General features: G+C 41.1%; 1 protein-coding gene across 11 annotated transcripts in view; it reads right to left on the bottom strand.

Moving 5' to 3' along the window:
- The window catches only part of ULK4 (unc-51 like kinase 4), a 749,242-nt gene extending 732,598 nt beyond the window's left edge, over positions 1-16,644 (bottom strand). For 4 of the 11 annotated variants that reach the window (XR_013162830.1, XM_077129711.1, XM_077129715.1 and 1 more), the window contains exons 1-4: positions 16,508-16,643; positions 15,880-16,070; positions 15,307-15,417; positions 5,554-5,752 (exon numbers count right to left, since the gene is read on the bottom strand). Coding sequence is in view for 10 of the 11 variants with exons in the window: in XM_077129711.1 (XP_076985826.1) it covers positions 5,554-5,691 (138 nt within the window). In the remaining variant the exon portion in view is untranslated. The other 7 variants (XM_077129714.1, XM_077129713.1, XM_077129706.1 and 4 more) reach the window with 4 other exon arrangements.
- Positions 16,645-20,696: the final 4,052 nt, after the last annotated feature.

Genomic DNA, 20,696 nt, shown 5'->3' with positions numbered 1-20,696 from the left:
CTGTATGTTTCCACTTATATGGCATATTTAAAATAGGTAAATTCAAAGCAACAGAAAGTAGATTAGAGATTACCATCAAGTTATTTGTCAGTGAGTACAGAGTTTCTGTTAGGATTGATAAAAAATTCTGGTAATGAATGGTAGTGATGGTAGCACAACACAGTACCTGTAATTAATGCCATTGAACTATACACTCAAAAATTAATAAATTTCCAAATTTTGCTTTAAATATATATATACGACTGACCACAAGAAATAAAAAAGATACAACAGCCACCCTCAAAAATAAAAAGCCAACACCTCCTCTTCTACACAACATTCTATCCACCCTCAAATTTCACTACTAATCTCTCCTCTCTCCTCCACATTGTCCATTTTTCCTTTCTCTTAGATCATTTTCATCAGCACACAAACATGCTGTGTATTATCTCTGTGAAGTGGCTACACAAGTTCCCTCCCTCACACCCATCTTGCATATGTCCTTAACAACAGAATCACTACATTGTCAGGAACAGCCATGTGCCTAGCCAGAAAACATTTCCTTGCCTCCTGTGCAGACAGGAATCATCAACAAGATATTAATTGGGTCACTGGCTAAAGTTTCCTTTGGAAAAAAAAAAACTTTAAAAGGAATTTATTCAAGACACCAAGTTCCCCTTGTCCCCTATTCCTCATTTACCCTTCCTCCTTGGAAAACCAGCATATGGCTAAAGCTGTAACCATGAAATGGCCTTGAGTGCACAAGCCAAGCACATAAGGGTAGCTGACACAAACAAGGGAGAATGGATGACATAGTGGAAACAGCTCTACATGAGAGAAAATAAACCACCTACTTTAAGCCATGTAATTTCAGGTTTCTTATGGGGAATCAGATGTAAATCCTGATAATTTTTCATCTCCTAACCTCATACCCCCATCCAGCTATCATACTATTTCTCTGTTCTCTGATAAAGCGAAACTCCTCAAGAGTGGCTTCAACCCTTTCCTCCCATTCCATCTTAAACCCATCCCCATCAGACTTTCATCCCTATCACTTCACTGAAACCACTCTCTTCAAGATCATCACTGATCTCCCTCCACTGCCAAATCCTCAGTCTTCAGGTAACAGCACCATTCAAACAGCTGCCTTCTCCCTTCTCACTGCATAATTTCTCCTCCCGACTTCTATACCACATGCTTTGGTCAATATTTCTAGTTGCAAAAAAACCTCTGACATAAAAGGACTTCTAAAGGATACCAATAACTCACAGAATTATTGCTAAGGTTGAGGAAACAGACTCTAGGCCAGCCTTGACCTGTGCTGGCAAATGGACCCCCTGGGTTCTATCTCCGTCATTACTTAATCAGCTTAGAATTAGTCTACATAAAGTGTGTCTAATTAATGGGACTTGAATCACATCTAGAGCTCTATCTACAAAGGAGTCTGGGAAATGCAGTTTTTAGCTTCCCAGCACCTGCAGACAAGGAAGCATGCCAGCATGGCCTCAGAATGGGTGTTAAGCCAGTTCAGGAAGCTACACCATTCCCTGGCTAATCTTTCTCTGCAGGCTCCTTTTCATTCTCCTTTGCTGGGTCATTCTCTACATGATGCAACAAAGGGTTCCTCATTCATCTTCTCTATATGCTGATGACTCTCAAGGTTAAATATCCAGCCCAAAAATTCCCCCTAAGTTTCAGACTCAAACATCCAAATGTCTTCTTTATATATCAAGTTGGATATCCCAAAGGAACCTCAAAATTTAAATGCCCCAATCCATCCTTCCCCCTAGGCTATCCCCTCAGGTATCACTACCCATCCAGGCACATAGGCCAAAAACCCAGAAATAATCCTTGACTTCTCTCACATCTCATATCTAACCCATCAGCAAAAATAACAGCTCTACTTTATAAACATATCTAGACTCTCCACTCAAAAAGCACAAACTAAGGAAAAGTAAACTGTGGTAGCAGACATCAGAAGGCGATTACCCTTGGTGGTGGAGAAGGGAAGGGGACAGAAATTGGAGGGGGCATTAAGGGACTTCTGGGAAACCGCTCCTGTTATTTTCTAATTGGCTGCTAGTTACATAGGCATGTTAGGTTTATGGCTATTTGAGCATACAAGTATGATCTGTAGGTATATTTTCTCTATATATATTTTATTTCAATAAGACTTACTCAAAATGGATTATTCTTTAGCAATAAAGGAACAAGGTACAATGCATGGATGAATTTCAGAAATAATCTTAAGCAAAAGAAATGTGACACAAAAGAGTAAACATTGCATAATACCATTTATTTGAGGTTCAAGAACAAGAAAAACTATCGTGATAGAAATAAGATCACTAGTTACTTCTAGGGGGTGTTACAGAAAAAGATACCTGGAAAGGAACATAAGGTAATTTCTGGAGGGATGGAAACGTTCTATATCTTGATTTGAATGTTGGTTACATGAGTGTATACATTCGTTAAAAATCAAACTATACACTCAAGATCTGTGCATTTTGTTGTATACAATAACACCTAGATAAAACTTACTGAATAAAACATAATAAAGAAAATTTAAAAGGTAACCCAAAATATGACCTATCATCTCCACTATAACTATTCTAGTCCAAGTTGCCACTTACTATTCTACCTTCTAATTCTTTGATTTCTACTCTTGATACACTCACAATCTATTCTCTACACAGTGGACAGCCTGTCACTGCCCTCTTGAAAAGCCTGTAATGTATTTCCATCTGCCTATATAACCTTGATGGCTTCAGTTCCTGGCTCCCTCACCCCTCACCCACTATGGCCCAGTCACTCTGTTCCTCCAAGATGCCAAGCTTACTTCAGCCTCAGGGCCTCTGCACGTGCTATTCCCTCTACCTAGAATGTACCCTCACATATTCCCTCACCTCATTCAGGTCTCTGCCCACAAATTCAACTTTTCAGAGAACTCCTCTAACCACCTTACAACAGCCCCTGTTATTCTCTCTCCCCATCTTCTGACTTATTTTTCCTTGCTCCAATTAAAATTAATAATCTATTTGTTTATGGAGGCCTCACCTACTAAAATGGAAACTTCCCAAGGCTGGGATTTAGTCTTTTTCAGTGCTGGAGTCCCAGATTCTAGAATAGTTCTAAGCATCGAGCAGGAGCTCAATAAACACGTTAAGTGAATGAAGGAGCGTGGAAAATGAGTGAAACCAGTGTTTATCCTCAGTGAATTCAGTGGTAGAGCCAGACATGGGAACAGAAACACAATAGAGCAAGAGCTATTACAAAAGTATGTACAAGGAAGGTTTATGTTCAAAGTATGCAACTGGTCAGCCACATGTCTAGACACTGGCTGCAAGTATATGTTACACCTGGAGTTAACCTTCCAGTTGCTGGAAGATTAGGACGTGAGATCAGGGATCCTAGAGAACAGCCAAGCAGGGTGCTCAGCAGCTGGAAGTACCAGCCACTTATCAGCCAGTACAGAATTGTTTCAGAATTTCAATGATAACTCTGTATCCACATACTTTGGAAACACCAGGGAGGGCTCTGTGAGGAGCTAAGGGAGACCTGACAAAAAAGGGGAAATTAGAGGTGATCCTTGAAGGACTCAAGCAAATAAGGGTACTGGTAAAGATTTACATGGGATGGAAAAGTGGCATGTCACAGAAATTTGCATGGGTTAGCGTATGAAATCTTCCACACTAAAAATGAATAGAGGCCTAATGCAGCTGAACAGCTTGACAAAGCTCAACTCCGCTAGATAAGCCACAGTGCAAGGATTCTATTCAGGTATGCCTATGACCCCCTCCTAATCCTTGCACAAGATTGTGCACATTCATCTGTCCCCCTGGAAACCGCACATTTCTCAAAAGTACTTGTCATATTCAGAAAAGCATCAGCAGGCTAACTCAGTGTTATCTTTTACTAGGATTTTGACATACACTCTCACACTTAACCTTTGTGGTATGACTTACAAGTTGCTTTCTTGTGGTGAGATGGTTTCCCCATTTTGTTCAAAGGGTAGGTGATTTATTCAGGGTTAAATTTTATAGAGAAGGGTGGCAAATGTTCCAGATCTCCAGGCTGGCCTCAAATATAGGAAGGGAAATTAATTAACTTCATGATAGATCTGAAAAGTAGCATGAGGACTCCAAAATTTCTCCTCCAGTGGCCCTGCCACCGTCTCTGAAAATTTCCTGTTGTTCACATCCCTGAATTAAGCCATTTATCAACTCCAATATGCCATCAAATGTGATTCAAGAAGGGGATGATTCTTTAGCCAAAATAAGTATTATATTAGCTAGCCACATCACGCAGCACTCAGGAGACACAGAGGGTACTGAAAGAAAAACAAATAAAGGACAGATAAATAATGACACTGGAAAAAGTAGATATGAAAGGCAGAAAGCAAGGGAAAGTATGTCAACTCACAACGTGGCTGGGAGCAGTCAGTAGTGAGTATGACAGCAAATGCTATGCAGAGGAGAAGAGATGGAAGCAGTGGAAAAACTTTTTTTTCTGTAATTTTTCTTTGGTCTAGCTCTGCTGGCCCCCTGTGTGGCAAGGAGGCCCAGGTGCTGTGATTGGACAGATGCAATGACTTGTAAATCAGAGTAATACTGACTTCGTGGACAGCTGTGAGGAGTAAATATATCCAGCACAGTGGCTGGAACATATTAGTCTCTCAGTAAGCAATAGCCAGAATGAACTTCAGAAATGCTTCTCTTAGGTCTGGACTTGGGAGTTTCCAAGAACTAAGAGACCTAGAAGGCAGGGGCTTAGACAAGGATGGGGAGCTTGCATTTACCTTCAACCCTTATCTTACTGGACCATAATCTCTCAAGGATAGGCGCCGTCTCCGACAGAACTTTTGACCCTAATGTAGTAAAAACTCAACACATTTTTTATGGAAGTGAGTGGATGAATAGTGGGAAAAGCAGAGATTTCACGGGGCTCTAGGAATCAGGAACAAGGCAGACAGAAGCTGTGGCCTTTCCATATCCATTAACACTCTTGTCCAGGCTCCCTTTATCCATCATTCCCATGTGTGTTTCCATCTTCCCCTCCCTAATCATCTTTCTGTTCTGGGCACTTCCTTCTCTATTCTCCATGCATTTCTTGTTCAATCAATGGCTAGGAAACATGAACTACCAGGAGAGTGCTTACTAAGTGTCAGCACTATGCTAAGAGCCTTATGTATATTATCTTATTTAATCTTCACAACTCTAGAAGGTAGGTATGGTCGAAGAACTCAAGACTGTAAAGGGGCATGACTACTTCAAACCCGAGTCATGCTCACCCAATGCCCCTCCCTCAGAAAGCTTCATAATCATACTCTAAGTTTTTTAAGTAAATAATCCAATACACAAAATATTTTCCCCCCCAAAAAATCTACTTTTGATTACTGGTACATATGTCCTAGTCATTTCTCAGGATGAGTGACACTGAACAGTTTGAAGGTCACCCATTCCAGACTGAAAATGCGTCATTTCCTTAGTGAATTCGGCAGCTTCTGTTTACACGCAACTTATTCTACCTGACCATTGCCCTTCCTTTCCCCAGATGGATGAAAAACACCTGACTTACCCAGTTGGTTATTTCAGGTCTTTTGCACTTATCAGTACAAAGAATAGCTACAAAGTTTATTGTTCCTCTTCTTCGCCCTTTATAGACAACAGTCTTGCTTCCTCTGCCAATCTCCTCATAAAGAATGAAGTTTTCCATCTCTGGGCTGCCTTCTCACACACACCAGGAAATGGCAGCCTACTAATAGCATCTCCAACTCCTAAAAAAAAAAAAAAAAAGACCAAAAATGGCATTCAAATTCATGCTATTTACATGATTAATTAGCCTAGTATAGCTAATATGCAAATAAATCAATTCAATAAATTCAGAAATTCACCTTCAAGAGTCGAACACTATCATTTCTTTTTATAAGATGAACAAAGTTAAAAATAAGCAAAAGATAGAAGGAAAAATATGAGAGAATCATATGGTAGCCCATGACAATCTCTGGGATCTATCCTGTAACCAGGATATCCTGTAACTTCTGAAGAGTGCTTTGAAAACTATTGCTTTTTTATTTCTTTACTTTGTATATATGTTATACTATACAATCAACATTTAAAAAAAGAATAAGCAAAAGAAACAACTTACAAAGCAACTTCCTATCAACAAGATCTTTACAGAAAATAGTTAAAATAACACTTTTTCAACAATCACATGTATTAAAATCAGGGAGTGAATGAGATTTCAGCTAATGTATCCTGTGCCCTTCTGTCTTTCTGTTATAAGGAAAGCCTGCTACAATGGAAAGCACACAAAGTTGACACACACAGTTATGAATGAACAATATATGTCTGACCTAAACCTCACGAATTGTGAGTAGCAAATGAGACAGTGTTTGTGAAAATATTTTATAAACAAATATGGACCAATGATATTTCCCTCTAAGCCACAGGGACTGTAAGGGTTAATTCAAATATTATTCTAAGACGGGTCAGCAAACTACCCAAAGTAGGGACTGTAAAAGTTAATCCAAATATTATTCTAAGACAGGGGTCAGCAAACTATCCAAATTGGCCCAATGCCTGTTTTAGTAAACAAAGTTTCTTTGAAGCAAAAATTGTCTTGCTCATCTGCATTGTCCCTGACTTCTTTCAGGCTAAACAGCAGAACTAAGTAACTACAACAGAAACAACACGGCCCTATGCAAACCCGAAAATATTTACTACCTGGCCCTGTATAGGAAAAGTTTTCCAGCTCCTGTTCTAAATTAAATTTTTTTTTTTTAATCCAAGCACATCTTTCATCTACAATAAATATAAGCAGTTAAATGAGTTCATTTTCTTGGCCAACGTAATACCTTAATTTTCAAGAGTGAATGAGGATTTGATGTAGTCTTATCAAACTAGATTAGAATTGAAGTAAAATAATGGAATTGGTATCTTAAACAAAATACAACAATGTAATCGAAGTATTTGCTCAAATAAAAAGAATCTTTCATAAATTAGCATATCTTTGTGAAAACCATACAGGGAAACTTAACTCTGGATTAGGGGCTAAGATGGTGGCTTAGTAAGGTACGTGCGTCTTAGTTCCTCCTCCAGAGCAACTACTAGGTGAACAGAAACAGTGCAGAACAGCTCCCGGGGCCACGGCAGGGAATGGACACACAGCGTACCCCAGTCTGGACTGGCTAGACTGACTGCAAGACTCTGCTGCAGTGAGATCCCCAGGCGGCACGCGATTCCCCGAGCAGCGGCAGCTGGCGCCCAGAGCACCTCCCTCCCTCCTTCCCGGGCCGGCTAAGAGTCTCGGAGAGGCAAGTTTCCCAAGCCGCGGCAGCCGGCGCCCCGCTTTTGCGGGCGGCTTCCTGGACCGGCTACGAGTCTTGGATCAGAGGGCTACCCAAGCTGCGGTGGCCGACGACCAGTGCCCCTCCCCCACGGGCGGCTTCCTGGTCCGATGGCGAATTCCCCAGGCCGCGGCGGCCGGTGACCGACGCCCCTCCCCCGCAGGCAGCTTCCTGGTCCGGTGACGAATTCCCTGGGCCGCTGCGGCCTGCGACCGACACCCCTCCAGGGAGAGGAGGGAATTTCCGACAGTGGCACGGACTGGGTCCAACCAAACACCAATAGGGGAATTAATAAAGGAGCCACAGGGTCCCCTCAAGCCGCGGCGGCTGACGCCCCCACCACGCGCGGCCCCCCGGACCAACTGAGAGAATTGGATCGGAAATCCCCAGGCCGCAGAGAACGGTGACCGGGGGGACCCTTCCAAACACATGAGACAAACGTGTGCCACGAGCACCACCTACTGGGCAGGATAAGAAAAACAGAACCCAGAGATTTCACAGAAAAATCTTACAACCTTGTTGGGTCCGACACCCAGGGAAATCTGACTAAATGCCCAGACGCCAGCAGAAGATAACGGTCCATGCTCAGAAGATTGAGAATATGGCCCAGTCAAAGGAACAAACCAATAGTTCAAATGAGATACAGGAGCTGAGATAACTAATGCTGAATATACGAACAGAAATGGAAAACCTCTTCAAAAATGAAATCGATAAATTGAGGGAGGACATGAAAAAGACATGGGCTGAACAAAAAGAAGAAATAGAAAAACTGAAAAAACAAATCACAGAACTTATGGAATTAAGGATAAAGTAGAAAAGATAGGAAAAACAATGGATACCTACAATGATAGATTTAAAGAGACAGAAGATAGAATTAGTGATTTGGAGGATGGAACATCTGAATTCCAAAAAGAAACAGAAACTATCGGGAAAAGAATGGAAAAATTTGAACAGGGTATCAGGGAACTCAAGGACAATATGAACCACACAAATATACGTGTTGTGGGTGTCCCAGAAGGAGAAGAGAAGGGAAAAGGAGGAGAAAAACTAATGGAAGAAATTATCACTGAAAATTTCCCAACTCTTATGAAAGACCTAAAATTACAGATCCAAGAAGTGCAGCGCACCCCAAAGAGATTAGACCCAAATAGGCGTTCTCAAAGACACTTACTAGTTAGAATGTCAGAGGTCAAAGAGAAAGAGAGGATCCTGAAAGCAGCAAGAGAAAAACAATCCATCACATACAAGGGAAACCCAATGAGACTATGTGTAGATTTCTCAGCAGAAACCATGGAAGCTAGAAGACAGTGGGATGATATATTTAAGTTACTAAAAGAGAAAAACTGCCAACCAAGACTCCTGTGTTAGTTAGATTCAGTTGTCAACTTGGCCAGGTGAGCATACCTAATCTAGTTGCTGCGGACATAAGCCAACGGTACGTGAACCTCATCTGTTGCCAATTACATCTGCAGTCGGCTAGGAGGCGTGTCTGCTGCAATGAGTGACGTTTGACTTAATTGGCTGGTGCTTAAATGAGAGATCGCAACATAGCACAGCCTAGCAGATTGGGATTCCTCATCTCAGCACTTGCAGCTCAGCCCAGGCCATTGGAGATGGAGGAAGAAATCACCCCGGGGAAAGTTGTTGGAACCCAGGGACCTGGAGAGAAGACCAGCAGAGACCATCCTGTGCCTTCCACGTAAGAAAGAACCTCAGTGGAAAGTCAGCTGCCTTTCCTCTGAAGAACCAACAAAATAAATCCCCTTTTATTAAAAGCCAATTCATCTCTGGTGTGTTGCATTCCGGCAGCTAGCAAACTAGAACAACTCCTATATCCAGCAAAATTGTTCTTCAAAAATGAGGGAGAAATTAAAACATTCTCAGACAAAAAGTCACTGAAAGAATTTGTGACCAAGAGACCAGCTCTGCAAGAAATACTAAAGGGAGCACTAGAGTCAGATACAAAAAGACAGAAGAGAGAGGTATGGAGAAGAGTGTAGAAAGAAGGAAAGTCAGATATGATATATATAATACAAAAGGCAAAATGGTAGAGGAAAATATTATCCAAACAGTAATAACACTAAAAGTTAATGGACTGAATTCCCCAATCAAAAGACACAGATTGGCAGAATGGATTAAAAAACAGGATCCTTCTATATGCTGTCTACAGGAAACACATCTTAGACACAAAGATAAACATACGTTGAAAGTGAAAGGTTGGGAAAAGATATTTCATGCAAATAACAACCAGAAAAGAGCAGGAGTGGCTATACTAATATCCAACAAATTAGACTTCAAATGTAAAACAGTTAAAAGAGACAAAGAAGGACACTATATACTAATAAAAGGAACAATTAAACAAGAAGACATAACAATCATAAATATTTACGCACCGAACCAGAATGCCCCAAAATACGTGAGGAATACACTGCAAACACTGAAAAGGGAAATAGACTCATATACCATAATAGTTGAAGACTTCAATTCACCACTCTCATCAGTGGACAGAATATCTAGACAGAGGATCAATAAAGAAATAGAGAATCTGAATATTACTATAAATGAGCTAGACTTAACAGACATTTATAGGACATTACATCCCACAACAGCAGGATACACCTTTTTCTCAAGTGCTCATGGATCATTCTCAAAGATAGACCATATGCTGGATCACAAAGCAAGTCTTAACAAATTTAAAAAGATTGAAATCATACACAACACTTTCTCGGATCATAAAGGAATGAAGTTGGAAATCAATAATAGGCGGAGTGCCAGAAAATTCACAAATACGTGGAGGTTCAACAACACACTCTTAAACAACCAGTGGGTCAAAGAAGAAATTGCAAGAGAAATTAGCAAATACCTCGAGGCAAATGAAAATGAAAACACAACATATCAAAACTTATGGGACACAGCAAAGGCAGTGCTAAGAGAGAAATTTATTACCCTAAATGCCTATATCAGAAAAGAAGAAAAGGCAAAAATGCAGGAATTAACTGTCCACTTGGAAGAACTGGAGAAAGAACAGCAAACTAATCCCAAAGCAAGTAAAAGGAAAGAAATAACAAAGATTAGAGCAGAAATAAATGAAATTGAAAACATGAAAACAATAGAGAAAATCAATAAGGCCAGAAGTTGGTTCTATGAGAAAATCAATAAGATTGATGGGCCTTTAGCAAGATTGACAAAAAGAAGAAGAGAGAGGATGCAAATAAATAAGATCAGAAATGGAAGAGGAGACATAACTACTAACCTCACAGAAATAAAGGAGGTAATAACAGGATACTATGAACAACTTCACGCTAATAAATACAACAATTTAGAGGAAATGGACGGGTTCCTGGAAAGACATGAACAACCAACTTTGACTCAAGAAGAAATAGATGACCTCAACAAACCAATCACAAGTAAAGAAATTGAATTAGTCATTCAAAAGCTTCCTAAAAAGAAAAGTCCAGGACCAGACGGCTTCACATGTGAATTCTATCAAACATTCCAGAAAGAATTAGTACCAACTCTCCTCAAACTCTTCAAAAAAATCGAAGCGGAGGGAAAAATACCTAATTCATTCTATGAAGCCAACATCACCCTCATACCAAAACCAGGCAAAGATATTACAAAAAAAGAAAACTACAGACCAATCTCTCTAATGAATACAGATGCAAAAATCCTCAATAAAATTCCAGCAAATCGTATCCAACAACACATTAAAAGAATTATACATCATGACCAAGTAGGATTCATCCCAGGTATGCAAGGATGGTTCAACATAAGAAAATCAATTAATGTAATACACCATATCAACAAATCAAAGCAGAAAAATCACATGAACATCTCAATAGATGCAGAGAAGGCATTTGACAAGATTCAACATCCTTTCCTGTTGAAAACACTTCAAAAGATAGGAATACAAGGGAACTTCCTTAAAATGATAAAGGGAATATATGAAAACCCACAGCTAATATCATCCTCAATGGGGAAAAATTGAAAACTTTCCCCCTAAGATCAGGAACAAGACAAGGATGTCCACTATCACCACTATTATTCAACATTGTGTTGGAGGTTCTAGCCAGAGCAATTAGACAAGAAAAAGAAATACAAGGCGTCAAAATTGGAAAGGAAGAAGTAAAACTATCACTGTTTGCAGACGATATGATACTATACGTCGAAAACCCGGAAAAATCCACAACAAAACTACTAGAGCTAATAAATGAGTACAGCAAAGTAGCAGGTTACAAGATCAACATTCAAAAATCTGTAGCATTTCTATACACTAATAATGAACAAGCTGAGGGGGAAATCAAGAAACGAATCCCATTTACAATTGCAACTAAAAGAATGAAATACCTAGGAATAAATTTAACTAAAGAGACAAAAAACATATATAAAGAAAACTACAAAAAACTGCTAAAAGAAATCACAGAAGACCTAAATAGATGGAAGGGCATACCGTGTTCATGGATTGGAAGACTAAATATAGTTAAGATGTCAATTCTACCTAAATTGATTTACAGATTCAATGCAATACCAATCAAAATCCCAACAACTTATTTTTCAGAAATAGAAAAACCAATAAGCAAATTTATCTGGAAGGGCAGGGTGCCCCGAATTGCTAAAAACATCTCGAGGAAAAAAAAACGAAGCTGGAGGTCTCACGCTGCCTGACTTTAAGGCATATTATGAAGCCACAGTGGTCAAAACAGCATGGTATTGGCATAAAGATAGATATATCGACCAATGGAATCGAATAAAGTGCTCAGATATAGACCCTCTCATCTATGGACATTTGATCTTTGATAAGGCAGTCAAGCCAACTCACCTGGGACAGAACAGTCTCTTCAACAAATGGTGCCTAGAGAACTGGATATCCATATGCAAAAGAATGAAAGAAGACCCATATCTCACACCCTATACAAAAGTTAACTCAAAATGGATCAAAGATCTAAACATTAGGTCTAAGACCATAAAACAGTTAGAGGAAAATGTAGGGAGATATCTTAATCTTACAATTGGAGGCGGTTTTATGGACCTTAAACCTAAAGCAAGAGCACTGAAGAAGGAAATAAATAAACGGGAACTCCTCAAAATTAAACACTTTTGTGCATCAAAGAACTTCATCAAGAAAGTAGAAAGACAGCCTACACAATGGGAGACAATATTTGGAAATGACATATCAGATAAAGGTCTAGTATCCAGAATTTATAAAGAGATTGTTCAACTCAACAACAAAAAGACAGGCAACCCAATTACAAAATGGGAAAAAGACTTGAACAGACACCTCTCAGAAGAGGAAATACAAATGGCCAAAAGGCACATGAAGAGATGCTCAATGTCCCTGGCCATTAGAGAAATGCAAATCAAAACCACAATGAGATATCATCTCACACCCACCAGAATGGCCATTATCAACAAAACAGAAAATGACAAGTGCTGGAGAGGATGCGGTGAAAGAGGCACACTTATCCACTGTTGGTGGGAATGTCAAATGGTGCAACCACTGTGGAAGGCAGTTTGGCGGTTCCTCAAAAAGCTGAATATAGAATTGCCATAGGACCCAGCAATACCATTGCCGGGAATCTACTCAAAGGAATTAAGGGCAAAAACTCAAACGGACATTTGCACACCAATGTTTATAGCAGCGTTATTTACAATTGCAAAGAGATGGAAACAGCCAAAATGTCCATCAACAGAAGAGTGGCTAAACAAACTGTAGTATATACATACGATGGAATATTATGCAGCTTTAAGACAGGATAAAATTATGAAGCATGTAATAACATGGATGGACCTAGAGAACATTATGCTGAGTGAGTCTAGCCAAAAACTAAAAGACAAATACTGTATGGTCCCCCTGTTGTGAACGGACATTTGAGAATAAACTTGGAATATGTCATTGGTAACAGAGTCCAGCAAGAGTTAGAAACAGGGTAAGATAATGGGTAATTGGAGCTGAAGGGATACAGACTGTGCAACAGGACTAGATACAAAAACTCAAAAATGGACAGCACAATAATACCTAATTGTAAAGTAATCATGTTGAAACACTGAATGAAGCTGCATCCGAGCTATAGGTTTTTGTTTTGTTTTGTTTTGTTTTGTTTTGATTTTACTATTATTACTTTTATTTTTTTCTCTATATTAACATTCTATATCTTTTTCGGTTGTGTTGCTAGTTCTTCTAAACCGATGCAAATGTACTAAGAAACGATGATCATGCATCTATGTGATGATGTTAAGAATTACTGATTGCAAAAAAAAAAAAAAGAAACTTAACTCTGCAAAGGATAAGCTAAGTCTACTTAAAATAGACCTAAGAGTAACCTCCAAGAGAACGTCTTCTGTTGCTCAGATGTGGCCTCTGTCTCTCATCCAACATGACAAGCAAGCTCAGTGCCCTCCCCCTCTCTAGGTGGGACATGACTCCCAGGGGTGTGGACCTTCCTGGCAATATGGGACAGAAATCCTAGAATTAGCTGGGACTCAGCATCCAGGGACTGAGAAAATCTTCTCCACCAAAAGGTGGGAGAGTGAAATGAGACAAAATAAAGTGTCAGTGGCTGAGAAATTCCAAACAGAATTGAGAGGTTATCCTGGAGGTTATTCTTATGCATTAAATAGATATTACCTGTTTAGTTAAGGTGCCATGGAGAGGCTGGAGGGAACTGTCTGAAAATGTAGAGCTGTGTTCCAATAGCCATGTTTCTTGAAGATGATTGTATAATGATATAGCTTTTGCAATTTGACTGTGTGGTTGTGAAAACTTTGTGTCTGATGCTCCTTTTATCTACCTTACCAACAGATGAGTAAGACATATGGATTAAAAATGAATAAATAATAGTGGGAACAAATGTTAAAATGAATTTAGTAGATTGAAATGCTAGTGATCAATGAAAGGGAGGGGTAAGGGGTATGGTATGTATGAATTTTTTGTGTGTTTTCTTTCTATTTCTTTTTCCAAATTGATGCAAATGTTCTAAGAGATGATCATGATGGTGAATATACAACTATGTGATGAACAAAAAAAAAAAAAAAACCATACAGGCTAGATTATAGAAAACTCAGAAATGAACTAGCAGTTAAGATTTCCTCTTTAAAAATGGTTTGTGCCTGGCAGAGGGCAGGCACCGCCACGGTGGCTCAGCAGACAGTGTTCTTGCCTACCATGCCGGAGACCCGGGCTTGATTCCCAGTACCTACCCATGCCAAAAAAGACAAAGAAAAAGATAACAAAATTTTTTTAAAAAACTTATAGGCTAGTAATTATATTTACTTCTTTGGATTATAAATCTACTGTCTGGATGAAAATCAGAAGAAAGCAGACTATTGGCACGGAAATTTTAAATTTCTAAGAAGAAAGGCTGTGGGAGAATTTTGAATTTAAATAAAGGAATACCAAAAAAGGCACAGATTATGTCTTTTCATGCATAGTTTTATTAAATTCCCTTACACCCAACAAGTAGTTCACTCTTCCCTAAAACTCATTCATTAAAAATAATAATCTTGACTCCAGACCCACCAAAATGGAGCCTTAACTGGAATTACATAGCAAGAGGTCAACAACACACAGCATACAATATGACCCAAATAAAATTAAAGTGACAATAGATCAAATGGAGAAGCTTTGGAAGAGCATGACCAGAAACCTCAATTAAATGTTCTCAAATTGGCTACATTAGGATACATCAGGATAAAATAATAAAATAAGTTTAATGTAAGACAAATGATTGATTACTTGAAAACAAGGTTTTAAGCCCCAAAAGGGGGAGGGGAGTAAATGTTGAAACTTTTTCATTGATTTGGGCCAAATTTATTTCCTCAACCTACAATTGAGTAACCCAATTTGACCACAGGACTCAATCTGAAGTCAACAATAAGCATCGGTTATAAAGTCTGCTTTGATAAGGGTGGGTCATTACTTTCAAGGACTTCTTATTTCTGGAGATCAGTTTCCTTAAAGTAAAACAAGAATCGCATCAAGTTACTTTCTAAATTATCTTTCAAGTTTGAAATTCCATGACTTTAGGATTCCTTCAGGTTCAGTGCAAGGACTTTCCTCATTTCGGATCATCTAATACACATTTTAAAAACTCTAGCTGTAAAATGAAACACAAATACAGAGAACTTCACAAATGTATAACTTAATTATTATAAGAGGGACACCTTTGTATCACCACCTGAGTCAGGAAACAGCACTTTGCCAGACACTTCTGCGTGCCCACCTCCATCACTATCTCCTTCTCCCTCCCCCAGAAGACACCACTCTCCTGACACCATGCGTTTTAAGTTCTCACCCAAGTATACATTCCCAGACACCACTGCTCTTTCTCGTTTTTGTTCGTTTGTTTGTTTAAGCGGGGATGCGCCCTTTCAGTCTTTTCTAATCTCCAAGTTCATCTAAGAAACACCTGAGGAGCCGAAGTCAGAGTAAATCGTGACACACACGTGAAGAGCTACTTAAGATTCAACACATTCTGAGATGAGGCGAAGGGGACACACGGACGAAGACCAGAACCCTCTCCCCAATCATCCCCACTTTCACCAAGATCCCCCATCACCTGGGAACTGTGCGTTTCCGGGCTCCTACCGCAGACCTGCTCAATCAGAAACCCCCGAGGTGACGTCCAGCAATCTGTTTTAACAAGCCATCCGGTTGGCTTTGACGACGCTCAACTTTTGAGAACCGCTGGCAAATCTCCAGTGTAGACTTAGAGGCGGCAAGCACCGTGCTAAGCAACAGGGTACTTTTCTAGAAATATTTAGAGAAAAACTTTCGCTTGGTCTGATCTCAAAAGCACAGGCTGTGAGCCGCTGAGGTAACTCCCCCATCCACCCGCCCAGGCAGCTCGCCGCCAGGGAACTGGCGCCTTTTAACTGCCTTGCTGTATCCGTGGACACCAGTTAACGCGATCAGCTTGGAGTCCTCGGTGCACCCCGGGGCCGTGAAGACATGGCCCTCTCTGGTTTTTAGAAATTAATAACCCTCAGTCCATAAAGCTCATCGCCTGAGCCCAAACTCACGGAAAACGCCCCAGCAGCGGAGCCCCCTTAGGCCTTGAATCAAAGCCCCGAGAAATTCGTGTAAATTTTTTAGTTTAACATAAACTCAAAATAGAGCCCCGCAGAGAAAGACCGACTCGGAAGGGGCGCGGGCCTTTTCCCGCGGCCTCCAAAGGAAACACGAACCCGGACTCGCGGCCGCTGAAATCGCTGCCGGGGTACGCGCGATCGCTTGATGAGGAGAAGCTGCAGGTCCGCCCCGCGGCTCCAGCGGGCGCGCGCTCCTCAGCCCGCACCTAGGGATGAGTTCACCTGCCCCAGGCCGGAGGGAGGAAGTCAATGATAGAGGCGGGCTCACGGGAGCAGCGTGGAGCCCTTGCGGGGCTTCCACCCCTCCACGCTTGGATTCGCCCCTCCCGTCTCCAGGGCAGCACGCCGAACGCCGGAAGGAGCGCAGGGCTCTAACTGGTTGAGCAATTTCGGTTCCTATTGGCTGGGGCCCGGAAGCGAGAGTCCTTGAATGAGATTCCCTCAACCTAAACGGCCTCGCCGTGCGTAGGGACGATTGCACCGGCCGCAACCAGGGCGGGAAGTACGGGAGGGAGGTGGGGCCTGCAAGTGCTGCATCTCTCCTCGTTTGGATTTGCCCATCCCTTCTCCAGAACGTCGGAAGGGGCGCCGGTCTCCCACGGGCGCTGAAAGGGAGTCTGCGAAGTATCCGCGGTCAACTCTAACCGGGCTCCGGAATGAGAGTCTTGGCGTACCTGCCGTAATAATGGTGGCAGAGTTGGGGACCGTTAAGCCCAGGGCCTTCATCATTTCTTCTCTTCCTGCCCCAATATCCTCCGTTTCCCTCCATCCTTTACTTTATGAGCCTCTAGGCGCTCAGAGTGACTGACTCAGAAACAGACCCGTCGAGTCTCTCATCCTTTATAAGAAGGCTTGCGGATTATCTTCCTTCCTATAATGAGACAGACCAGATTCCCGGATCTAAAGTTGATTGCTTTATTTACAATGGTTCACTTTCTTCCAATTCCATCCCCCAGAAATGTTATCTTCCGTCTTCTGCTTCCTTCCGTTCAAGTTAAAGCAGTGGTTCTCAAACTTTGCATCACCTTAGGAATCACAGCGCCTGTTAAAACATATCTCTGGCCCCATCCACAGAATTTCTGACTGTAGATCTGGATGGGGATCTATAGAGTTGTGCATTTCTATCAAGTTACCAGGTGTGGCTGTTGCCGCTCTGGGACCACAAGTTGCAAACCACGGAGTCAGGGGACTCACGTCTCCTGTTCTTCCACTCCTCGCCTCTTCTACCTTCGCTATTATCTTACAGTGTCCATTATTTCAGGCTAGCATTTTTAACAGCTTCTCGTTGATATTGAAACATAGTCTCCTTTTTTTCCCGCTCAATCTTCATCTTCACTCCTCACCCTCTCCCTCACTGCTTTCTAGCTCTAACTCTTCACAACAAACATTTTTGGAAAAGTGTGCCCTGGCTTTTTCCATTTTCTCGTCTCCATTCACGCCTTAACCTATTGCAAGTGTTCTAAATGAACAGTTTTCAGTCCTGGTCTTATTTAATCTCTCAGTTGCATTTTACCCTGCTGACCACATTCTGCTCTCTAAACCCCTTTCCCCTGGCTCCTCTCACATCAAACTCCTTTCTTCCTTCTCCCTGACTCTCTCACCCTCTGCTGTAGTTTGCTAAGGCTGCAGGAATGCAATACACAGGAAACGGGCTGGCTTTTATAAAGGGGATATATTTAGTTAGAAACTCACAGTTCTTAAAGGCAGCTGGCTTTCCTCTGGCTTTCTCTGTCACATGGGAAGGCACAGGTCTGCTGGCCCTCTTCCAGTAACTGGATTCAAACTGCTTTCTCCAGGGCATTTCCTCTCCGCACCTCCAAACGTGGGCATCTGAGCTGGCTCTGAGCTGAATTGTACCAGGTTGTGCTGGACTGTGCTGAGCGGTACTGAACTGTTTCTCTCTCTCTTCAGACTTCTCCTTTTAAGCCTCACTCATTGTGGAAGGCACTCCCCTTAGCCCATCACAAATGTAATCAGCCATAGATGAAATTCCCATGCTGATGATTTAGGTCCACAGCAACAGAACTGGACACCATCACCTGGCCAAGTTGACACCTGAACCTAACTACTACACCCTCCTTTCCAGATTTATCCTCTTCCATCTTGCTGTTAAATTGGTGTTTCTCAAAGCTCCATCCTAAGTTTTCTGCATTTTCCTATCTCTGAACACGTGTGATTTATAGACATGACCTTCAAATAACTATGATTTCAAATATTATTGATTCCCAATTGTATAGCTCCTGTCCAGATTGCTTTTTTCATATGTAGATTCATTTCCAATTGCTTCATTGATAGCTATGCTTTGATGTTTCAAAGGCTCCTAACTCAGCATGTGCAAGATAGAACTTCTGATCTTTCTCCACAAGGTTAGCTCTCAGCAAATAACTCTACCACTAATACAGGTCTGCAAACCATGTATCTAGGACTCATTCTTGAAGCCCCCTTGTCCTTAACTCCTATATCCAACTCATCACCAAAACCATGTTGGGGGGGTGGTGACACATAACTATTGTTTTCAAACTGTCCACTCCTATCCATATCCATCCTGAACCAAAATTGCTATCGACTTTCACCTACCATGATAGCTTACTAACTCTTCTTCCCACATGCCCTGAGGCCCTCTCTTATGGGATCACCACAGCCAGAAAGATCCTTTTCAAAATAAAAAACTGATTATATCTCATGCACACTCATACACACAAGCATGCACAGAATCTAAAATCCATTTGTATTTTCCAATGCTATTAAGATGAAAGCAAAAATACCTACCATGGCTCCTGGTCCCTGCCAAACTCCCCACCTCATTTCACACCACACTCCGCCTGTTCTCTCCACTGTGCAGTATTGAATATTCATCTCGAACTTTGCACATTTTCTGTATGCAAAGAAAGCTTGCATACCTCGTTTTATTGTGCTTCACAGATAGTGTATTTTTTGCAAATTGAAGCTTGTGGCAACCCTGCATCAACCAAGTCCATCAGCGCCATTTTTCCAACAACGTGCTCACTTCCTGTTGTGTCACATTTTGATAATTCTCACAATATTTCAAACTTTTTCATTATTATTATAACATGGGGGTCTGTGATCAATGATCTTTGATGTTACGATTGTAATTGTTTTGGGGCACAACAAACTGTACCCATATGTATGACAATAAACTTGATAACTGTGTGTGTATTCTGACTACCCCACTGTATCAGAACTAGTTCTGATTCCAGAGAAACAGAATCAACAGGAAACACTCGCAAATATAAAGTTTATAAAAGTGTCTCACATGACCATGGGAACATAGAGTCCAAAATCCGCAGGGCAGACTGTGAAGCCAATGATTCTGATGGAGGGTCTGGACGAACTCCACAGGAGAGGCTCGCAAGCCAAAGCAGGAAGGAAGAAACTGTCACTTCTGAATCCTCCTTAAAAGGCTTCCAGTGATTAGATGAAGCATTGCTCATTGCAGAAGACATGCCCCTTGGCTGATTACAAATGGAATCAGCTGTGGATGCAGCTGATGTGATCATGATTTAATTCTATGAAATGTCCTCATTGCAACAGAAAGGCCAGCACTTGCCCAACCAGACAAACAGGTACCACCACTTGGCCAAGTTGACACATGAACCTGACCATGGCACCCACCAATAGCCATTCCCCACCTCTCCCCCTCTCCTCAGGCCTTCCTGTCCTCTGAGACAGAACGATATTGAAGTTAGGCCAATTAATAATCCTAAAATGGCTCTAAGCATTCAATGAAAGGATAGTCACACATGTCTCATTTAAATCAAAATCTAGAAATGATTAAGCTTAGTGAAGAAGGTATGTCAAAAGTCAAGATTGGAAGAAAGCTAGGCCTCTTATGCCAAACAGTTAGCTAAGTTGTGAAAGCAAAGGAAAAGCTCTTGAAGGAAATTAAAAGTACTGTTCCAGTGAATGTAGAAATGATCAGTGAAACAGCCTTATTGCTGATATGGAGAAAGTGGTCTAGATAGAAGATCAAGCCAGCCATGACATTCCTTTAAGTCAAAGCCTAATGCACAATGGAAAAATATGAGCAGGGTCTCAAGGAATTAAATGACAACATAAAACATATAAATGTACATGTTATGGGTATCCCAGAAGAAGAGAAGGGAAAGTGGGAAGAAAGAATAATGGAGGAAATTGTCACTGAAAATTTCCCATCTCTTAAGAAAGACATAAAATTACAGATCCAAGAAGCACAGCATACACCCAAACAGATAGGGTTCCACATAGACCTACTCCAAGACACCTACTAATCAGACTGTCAAATGTC

Source organism: Tamandua tetradactyla, chromosome 15, assembly GCF_023851605.1.
Source record: "Tamandua tetradactyla isolate mTamTet1 chromosome 15, mTamTet1.pri, whole genome shotgun sequence".
In the NCBI taxonomy this organism is placed as follows: domain Eukaryota; kingdom Metazoa; phylum Chordata; class Mammalia; order Pilosa; family Myrmecophagidae; genus Tamandua; species Tamandua tetradactyla.
Note: the sequence above shows the minus strand (reverse complement) of the source record. Positions and strands in the feature narration are given on the sequence as shown.